This window comes from Myotis davidii, unplaced genomic scaffold, assembly GCF_000327345.1.
Source record: "Myotis davidii unplaced genomic scaffold, ASM32734v1 scaffold130, whole genome shotgun sequence".
Classification (NCBI taxonomy): Eukaryota; Metazoa; Chordata; class Mammalia; order Chiroptera; family Vespertilionidae; genus Myotis; species Myotis davidii.
Genome location: NW_006285040.1, coordinates 6,012,522 through 6,021,468, shown reverse-complemented (window position 1 = coordinate 6,021,468; position 8,947 = coordinate 6,012,522). Strand labels below are relative to the sequence as shown.

Sequence of the window (8,947 nt, the reverse complement as noted above, 5' to 3'; positions counted from 1 at the left end):
TTCTAAAGTCTTTTCAGCATCACCACAATTTTCCATGTCCAACTTCATCCTTCTTTAATTCAACCTGCTTTTCCACAAGCATAGGCATTTAAAAACTTGATATTTGGTTACTATTTTCTTTAATCAGTATGGTAACAATATTGCTGTCTCCCTACTCACCTACCCCCCTTTTTCTTTGTATTTGTACACTATTTCAACAATAGTGTAGAGTTAAATAGGAGGTATGCATCTAGCATACATTCAAAAATATTAGTTCCAGCCCAACTGGTGTAGCTCAGTGGTTGAGTATCAATCCATGAACCAGGAGGCCATGGTTCAATTCAAGTCAGGACACATGCCTGGGTTGCCTGGCTTGATCCCCCTTGGGGGCGTGCAGGAAGCAGCCAATCGATGATTCTCTATCATCATTGGTTTTTCAATCTCTCTCTTCCTCTCCCTGAAATCAACAAAAACATTTAAAAAATATTATTTCCATCATTAACTCAGTATGTATAAACCAGAAAATGTAACCAATTTTTTTTTTTACTAGCAAGTCAAATCATACATCATGATCAAGTGGGGTCATTTTGGTCTTGTAATCTCCAATTACTCACATGGGTCTAAGAAAACAACTCCATGGGAAGTAGGCTATTACATGTATTAAACCTCAGACAACCTTGTTCATTCCCCACTTTTCCTACATGTATATAAAATGTTGATGTTCTGGAAACTATTCTAATTCTCATGATGCAACTAAAGTATGAAAGCAGAGTCCTAAAACAGGTATACGATGTTTTTTAAAGTTTGGATTCATTTCATCCCTAAATGTTTCGTTTGGTTTGGTCATTGCATCAAGCTCTTTTTATAAGAATCATGTGTACTTTAGAAAGAAATAATATTTGTTTACATTCACACCAAGCTAAACAGGTACTACTAATGCACTACAAGGAAGAAGGAGAGACAGAATTTAGGGAATGGAGAAAAGGCAGAGGCTTCCCGTCAGACTAGCTGAGCATCTGTGCTCAGCTATCATTAGCATGAATGGGTAAATCGTCTAACCTTAGTGGGCTGGGGAAATTTAGGAATTTTTGTTTGTTTAGGTTTTTTTCCCTGTCTCTGAAAGAGAATACCTATCTTACCTTGCCCAGGTTTTATATAAGCTACTTTGTAGGTGTGGGATAAACAGCAGCTACTAAAATAGAAGTGAAGGTGTGTTAAGGGAAATGCCGAAATAATGCTTTGCAATTAACCTAAGGTACGCAAAAGCATAGTGACTTTTAGGGTAGATGATCTTCAGAATCTAAAAAGGTGTACAAATTTCTAACAATTATGCGGCACAACGAGAAACGTGCCAGTCATTTTGCTTGTCCCACCACTATAAAAACCCACTTTGCCAAGCTGAAAGCAAGCTGCTAGGCCCAGAAGCGAATAAAGATAAAATATAAAGGGTATCTGCTTGCCCGCTCCAACAACCAACTTCGAACTACACAGTGCAGAACTATAGCAGTGCAGAGCCCCCAGCTATAGGTGAGTGTGGCCAGCACTCAGCGCGGAATTCCATTTTAGCGACGGCGCATGCGCCCAAAACGTCTCGCTTTGACGACACAGGGGGAAGAATTAGTGGCGTTGGCGGATGCTATCGCGAGAGGATAGGGCCAAATGCCACGTCTGGAGCTAGGACTCTGGCGCCGAGCGACAGGTGCCAGAACAAACGGACAGGGAAAGGCCGGGGACGCGAAGGCGTTCCGGGGGGCAGGACTTCCGCCGGAAATAGGGCGGTCTGGGAAATCTCAGAGCGGAGTTCCGGCGGGTCTCACCCCAGTGGGCACGGGCGGAGATGGCTTGCGCCGCGGCGCGGTCCCCGGCCGACCAGGACAGGTGGGTCCTGAGGCAGGGAGGGGCTTGCTGCGAGCCCGCGGGGCTTGCGCCGCTTCCCAGCCCCGGGGAAGGCTCGCGGGGAGGCTCTGCGCTGCTCTCCGGCGCTCGTTTCTCCTGGAGGCCCAGCATCGGCTCTTCGCAGGTCCCTGAAATGCCGACTTTAGGTAGCTCAGTGATCACCTGGTTTACCCGTTCGCGACGCAAAGCACCGTGGGCGCTCCGTGCACATGACGTTACGTAACAGGCACAAAGGGAGAAGTCTGTCTTTTTCCTATTGTGGCGTTCAGGAAGGCCCGTTTGAGTTCTTTAGGTTAATACCTCTGACGCCGTACTTTCTAGACGCGAGAGAGGCCCCCCTCCCACAGGACCGTTTGGCAGGTACCCGTATCTAACTGAGCAGTTAAGACAACGTTTTTTTTGTTTGTTTGTTTGTTTTTTTCCCCCACTGGGGGATTGAGCCTGAAATCTGGGCACATGCCCTGATGACAGGGAATGAATTTTTTAAAATATATTTTATCGATTTTTTTTATAGAGAGGAAGGGAGAGGGATAGAGAGTTAGGAACATTGATCAGCTGCCTCCAGCACACCTCCCCCTGGGGATGTGCCCGCAACCCAGGCACATACCCTTGACCGGAATCGAACCCGGGACCCTTCAGTCCGTAGGCCGGCGCTCAATCCACTGAGCCAAACCGGTTAGGGCAAGACAACGTTTTTTTAAAAATATTCTCTAGCAAGTGGGTGGTTGGGGTTTTTTTTCTTTCCATTTAAGGCAGTGAGTTAAAGTTTACTTTTTAAGTAAGTTAAGTGAAAGGTAGACAATATAAAGAAAAAAACATGCGACTTACAGTATAGGGGTACTGGCTGTCACGATAACGAGTGAGTGAATGGGTGAAGTTTTGGAAATACTGCTCTAGTGATACCAGCTGCGTTTTTCCTGTGGCAGGTTTATTTGTATATACCCTGCCTATTTAAATAACAAGAAGACCATCGCGGAGGGCAGGCGAATCCCCATAAGCAAGGTAAGCAGGCCGGCACCTTGGCCCGTGAGGGGAGGCTTTACTCTTAGGGTCACAGGTTTCTTTGACTTGACTGCATTTGGGAAACAGCGGCCAAGGATTGGGTGCATTCCTTCAGAAAGGCACGAGGTCATAGCTGAAGGAGGTTTTTTTTTTGTAATGATTGTTCATGAACCTGTGTTTGAAGGGCCCCGGCCCGTGCGGCTCAGTTGATGGCGCGTCATCCCGCGCACCCAGAGGTTGCTGGTGGATCCCCGGTAGGGGGCGCGCAGTAGGCAGCCAGCCAGTCGATGTTCGCTCTCACATCAGTGTTTCTCCCTCTCAAAGAATCTTTTTTTTTTTTTTTAAGGAGGCGGGGAGAGGTGTAGGATTTGCAGTTTTCATTTAAACCAGGGCTATGGCAGTCTTCCCCTTAATAAAGGAAACCAAAATTACGTCACTGCACAATGAAATGCCCAGAATGCAGTTGAGTTTTTAAAGAAGACTTGCAGAAAATTCAGACGCGTTGAGTTTTATAGTTTTATGTCAGTTACCCTTTGTGAGATGGGTAAAGTTACTTTAAAAATAACTTGGCATTAGGAAAGTGCCTGATGCCAAGTGAAGGGACTTTGTTGATGCCGTTCATTTTCAAAATTGATGTCATTTTATTTTTTAAGAATCCCATTTTGTAATCTAACAGAACAGAGTTAAGGTAACTTGGTCTGAAGCATTGACTTTGTTATTTTATATCTCTCATTTTCTGCTTAAATGTGTAAAAGAAAGTCTATTTTGCTGCCTCTGGATGAAAGAGAAGACATCAAAGCATTGGTTCAGAATAATGCCTGACTCCCTGTAACAGGCCTCTGGTAGCAAGCTGTCAGATAATGGAGAATGATTAAATTGTTTTTAACTTTATCGATAGATAGCAAGCATACATACAGAAATCTTGTGTCTTAATTTTCACAAAATGAGTGCACATGGGTAATCAGCACCCTAATGTAAAAGAAGAAAACAGCCCTGACCGGTTTGGCTTAGTGGATAGAGCATTGGCCTGCGGACTGAAGGGTCCCAGGTTCGATTCTGGTCAAGGGCATGTACCTTGGTTGTGGGCATGTCCCCAGTAGGGGGTGTGCAGGAGGCACTGATCGATGATGTTTCTCTCTCATCGATGTTTCTAACTCTCTGTCCCTCTCCCTTCCTCTCTGTGAAAAATCAATAAAATATATTTTAAAAATAATAAAAGAAGAAAACATTACCAGCACCCAGGAAGATTCCTTTATGTCCCCTCCCAGTCACTGTCCTCTTCGTATATACTCATATACAAGGATAACCACTGCCGGCTTCCATCACCATAGGTTACTTTTGCTTGTTTTTGAATTTTAAAATGCATTATACACTGTGTACTTTTACATCTGGTTTTCACCGAACTTTAAGCTTATGAGATTTATCCACATTTTTGAGTGAAGTTTCTCATTGCTCTGTAATAGCGTTTCTCAACAGCAGCACCATTGACATTTGGAGCCAGATAATTCTTTGTTGTGGGGCTATCCTGTGTATTTTAAGTTGTTTAGCAGCATCTTTGGCCTCTACCCACTAGATGCCAGTGCCCTACGCCATCATAGTTGTGACAATCAAAAATGTCTCCAAGCCTTGCCAAACGTTGAGTGGAGGGGAGGAGGGGCAAAATCACCTTAATGACAACCACTGCTATGTAGTATTGCATTGTGTGAATATACCATAGTCTACTGTCAATGGATAACTAGGTTGTTTGTAGTTTGGGGCTATTGTAAATAGAGCTGCTGTGAACATTCTTGAGTTTGTCTTAAGTGGACATAGTTTTGCATTTTTTAAAAATAAATATTTAGAAGTGCAATTGCATGCCCGTAATGAATGCATACATTTGACTTTAATAGATACAACCAAATAATTTTCTAAAGTGGCTGTATCTGTAATAATTGTTTAACTAGTATTCACTGAGCACCTACTATGCTCCAAGTATCATGCCAGATGTTGGGGAATGTTCTGATGAATAAAATAGTCCTTCCACTTGTGAAATGTATGTTCTGTTGGAAGGGAGATGAACAGCACAAGAATGAATCAGTATTATTCCAGGGATATTTTTTTTAATTTTTAAAATTATAGTGGAAACAGACCTAGTAGAAAAGGAAACCTTGGGTTTGATACATGTTTTGAACATAGTATTTGAAATGATTTACACAACAATATTGTAATACCTACTTAAAGCTAAGCTGTTTAGTGTTTTTTTAAACTGTTCAGGCTGTTGAAAATCCTACAGCTACAGAGATTCAAGATGTGTGCTCAGCAGTTGGACTTAATGCATTTCTTGAGGTATGATGTGGTCCTTTCTTCACTATTTTCCATACTCATCTCATTGATATAACAATTTCCTTAAACAAAGCCTGTTTTCCTTTTATATTAGAAAAACAAAATGTACTCCAGAGAGTGGAATCGTGATGCTCAGTACAGGGGCAGAGTCCGCGTTCAACTCAAACAGGAAGATGGCAGCCTCTGTCTTGTACAATTCCCATCACGTAAGCTTTTTTAAATGAATGAATAAAATTTGGGGATAGGTTACTCATTCCTCTACTCTGCAAAAAAGTTTCTGATCTTTTGAAAGGTAAAAATAATGTGTGTTCTCCAGATTAATTTAGAGAAAGGACTACCACTGATGGAGGGGTAAAACAGTGCTTCTAACTTTTTTCGTGGGCTGGGGTACATTTTTTTGTTTTATTTTTATCTTTATTGTTGAGAATATTACAGAGTCTCTCCCCTTTTTACTCTCATTGCCCCCCTCCACCCAGTTCCCGCCCTACCTCTGGTCTTCACCATCCTATTGTCTGTGTCCATGGGTTATGCATATAAGTATATAAAATCTCTTACCATCTGCACCCTCTCCTCCCCCCACTCTGAGATTCGTCAGTCTATTGCATGCTTCCATGCCTCTGGATTTATTTTGTGAGTCAGTTTATTTTGTTTATGACATTCCACATATGAGTGAGATCATGTGATACTTGTCTTTCTCTGAATGGCTTATTTTACTTAGCATAATACTCTCCAAGTTTATCCATGCTGTCTCAAAGAGTAAGAAATCATTTTAATTTGTTATATATGTAAATTATAAGTTATTGTTTTCAGAGAGGAAGGGGGAGGAGAGAGAGAGAAACATCAATGATGGGAGAGAATCATTGATTGATGCCTCCTAGCAACCCAGGCATGTGCCCTGACCGTGAATTTTTGGTTCATAGATCAACGCTCAACCACTGAGCCACACCAGCCGTGCAAGAGATCCTTCTTTTCTACAGCTGCATAGTGTTCCATTGTGTAGATGTACCTACCACAACTTCTTTATCCACTTATCTACTGGTGGGCACTTGGGCTGTTTACAAATCTTAGCTATTTTAAATAATGCTGCTATGAACATAGGGGTGCATATATCCTTTCTGATTGGTGTTTTCGGGCTCTTGGGATATATTCCCAGAAGTGGGCCACTGGGTCAAATGGCAGTTCACTTTCATTTTTTAAGGAAACTCCATACTGTTTTCCACAGTGGCTGCACTGGTTCTAAACTTCTTTAAGGTTAAGGACCTATTTGATAATGTGATGAAACTTACTAATGGTTTCCTCCAAAAATACTGTTTTGTGAACATTTTATAAACCTCTGAAAATCCATCATTGCTCCTAGGTTAAGAGTGTAAAGTTATTAAATTGTCAGATGTTAATTGCCATTTCAGATCCTAGAGATCTTGAGATCTGCTTATAATTTCTATCATTAATAAATCTAAAAAGCCATATTAGTGAAAAAAAGCAAGAGACAATATTACCACTTAGGTAAATTTAAAAACAAAGTAAGAAAATACTTGGTCTTAAGATAGTAGTTAACCTAATGACAAAAGCAAGGCAAGGGGTAGGGAGTTGGCACAGGGGGTTGTGGTCAGAGAAGACTAGCATTATCCCTAGTATTTTATTTCTTTTTATTTGTAATTTCTTAATTTATTGGGGTGAACACTGGTTAACAAAATTAAACAGGTTTCAGGTAAACAATTCCACAGTATATCATTTGTACACTATATTGTGTGTGTTCACCACCCCAAGACAAGTCTTCTTCCATCAGCGTTTATCCCCTGGTGTTTTATTTCTTAAAAAACAATAACCAAATAAAACTGGACATCAGTATTCCAAAATATTAACTCTGGGTATTGGGGAGAAGAGTATCTATTTACATGTTACTCTTTTCTGAATTTTTTTAATTCTAAAAAATATATTTTAATTTCTTAATTGAGTTTTATTTTGACACAATAACCCCAAACTGACAACTTGTTTTTAGTTGAATTAAAATAGATCGGGTTTCTAGGTATTTCTAAAAATGTTAAGATTCTGACTGAGGAGTGACAGATTGAGTATATTTCAGTGGTTTTTTTTCTTTTCTTGTTTCTTCTATTTGACATCTTTCTATACTATCTCTTAAAAGTCAAAAAGACCAAAAAAATAAATAACCACATAGAAACTTTTGATTTAAAAATTATAGTTGAATAGATGTTGCTTCCTGTTTCTACTAAGAAAATAGTTATAAAGTAAAAATAAAAAGCTAAAGTCTTGATGTGTTGCAGTAAGGACAGCAGCTATTGGAGCTGGAGGAGGTGGTTGGTGCACAAAGCAGGGGTGCGTGTATTCATAAATCATCTGAGCATATGAGTAACATCTTTTGTAACTTAATGGCTTTGGATTTTTATTGTAAGACAAAGGCACTGTGTTTCCGTGACTTAAAAGTTATAATGATATGCTGTTTCCAGTTTCTTATGTTTAGAAAAGTTCTCCTTGAATTTTCAAGTTAATTACCAGGACCAAGACCCAAATTTTTGTTTCACACTTAGTGTTTTAAATTTTGATTGTGTTATTTTGAATATTTCAGCATTGTTCTCAATACTTTCACCACCAAAGGCCCCCACTTGAACTAGTCATTGTCTTCATAGTCATTTATTTTTTTTCTTTTTAAATCCTTCTCATTTTCTTGATGTGGTGTGATGATTTCTTGAACTTTATGGTATTCAAGTTAATGACCTTTTACATCTTATCTCTCAGATTATACACTAACCCTAATTTCTGGTTCCTAGGTAAGTCAGTAATGTTGTATGCAGCGGAAATGATTCCTAAGCTAAAAACAAGGACACAAAAAACAGGAGGTAGTGACCAAACTCTTCAGCAAGGAGAGGGAAGTAAAAAAGGGAAAGGAAAGAAGAAGAAGTGACCTGGCAAGACAACCAAGTCTGACATACTACTGTAAGAGACATGGATGGAGGTTTCTGATTTGTATCTGAGAGAAACTGAAGCTTTTTGTTTGTATCATTTAACTGAACTATGAACATTTGTGCCTCCCAGCTTTAGCATGAGAGTTGACAATGAAATAAATTTACATCAGAAGTTTGCATCTAGCTCTTACGCAGTATTAAATAAATTTTTTTTTGCCTTTCAGTGCAGTTTTTGTGGAAGAAAGAAGTTTATTTTTAAATGGACAATGGCCTCTACCATAAGTTACTTGAAATTCTGTATCTGTGCTCTATGTAAAAATATTCAGACAAATGAGTTTAATAAGATTTGAAACATACTGTTCACCTTTTAAGCTAATGAAATAAAATTCAAAACTGACTGTGTAGCTTTTGCTTATGAACTAATCAATGCCAGTGGAAGAGATAATTTAAAAGGATAAAATGGGAAGCCTGACTGGTGTGGCTCAGTGGTTGAGTGTTGACCTATGAACCAGGAGGCCACAGTTTGATTCCTGGTCAGGACACATACCTGGATTGCAGGCTTGATCCCCAGTGTGGGTCATACAGGAGGCAGTCAGTCAGTGATTCTTTCTCATCAGTGATATTTCTATCCCCTCCTCCCTTCCTCTCTAAAATCAATAAAAATACATTTTAGAAATAATAAAAAAAACCAAAAGAATAAAATGGGCAGTGGATGTTTAGTATGACCCTGAAAGTAGAAGAAAGTAGTTAAATCCTCTTGGAGATCTATGAACAGCCAGTCTAGAACATATTCTTTTTTTTTTCTTTTTTTTTAAATTGATTTTCTT

General features: G+C 39.8%; 1 protein-coding gene across 3 annotated transcripts; it reads left to right on the top strand.

Moving 5' to 3' along the window:
* Window positions 1-1,718: 1,718 nt before the first annotated feature.
* Window positions 1,719-8,524, top strand: SRP19 (signal recognition particle 19kDa). Of its 3 annotated transcripts, XM_006755282.2 has the most exons (5): window positions 1,729-1,857; window positions 2,802-2,877; window positions 5,131-5,202; window positions 5,294-5,405; window positions 7,986-8,524. In XM_006755282.2, the coding sequence occupies exons 1-5, from the start codon at window positions 1,817-1,819 to the stop codon at window positions 8,117-8,119; spliced, it is 435 nt and encodes a 144-aa protein (XP_006755345.1). In that variant the 5' UTR covers window positions 1,729-1,816; the 3' UTR covers window positions 8,120-8,524. The 3 variants fall into 3 exon arrangements, with proteins under 3 accessions (XP_015413949.1, XP_015413950.1, XP_006755345.1); XM_015558463.1 differs by lacking the exon at window positions 5,131-5,202 and having other exon boundaries at window positions 1,719-1,857; XM_015558464.1 differs by lacking the exon at window positions 2,802-2,877 and having other exon boundaries at window positions 1,727-1,857; window positions 7,986-8,092.
* Window positions 8,525-8,947: the final 423 nt, after the last annotated feature.

Excerpts from the sequence above, each read along its gene's own strand:
- SRP19 (XM_006755282.2), top strand. The coding sequence starts at position 1,817 with ATGGCTTGCGCCGCGGCGCGGTCCCCGGCCGACCAGGACAG. Across the intron at positions 2,878-5,130 it reads GGCGAATCCCCATAAGCAAG|GCTGTTGAAAATCCTACAGC; the intron begins GTAAGCAGGCCG and ends TAAACTGTTCAG. Across the intron at positions 5,203-5,293 it reads GACTTAATGCATTTCTTGAG|AAAAACAAAATGTACTCCAG; the intron begins GTATGATGTGGT and ends CTTTTATATTAG.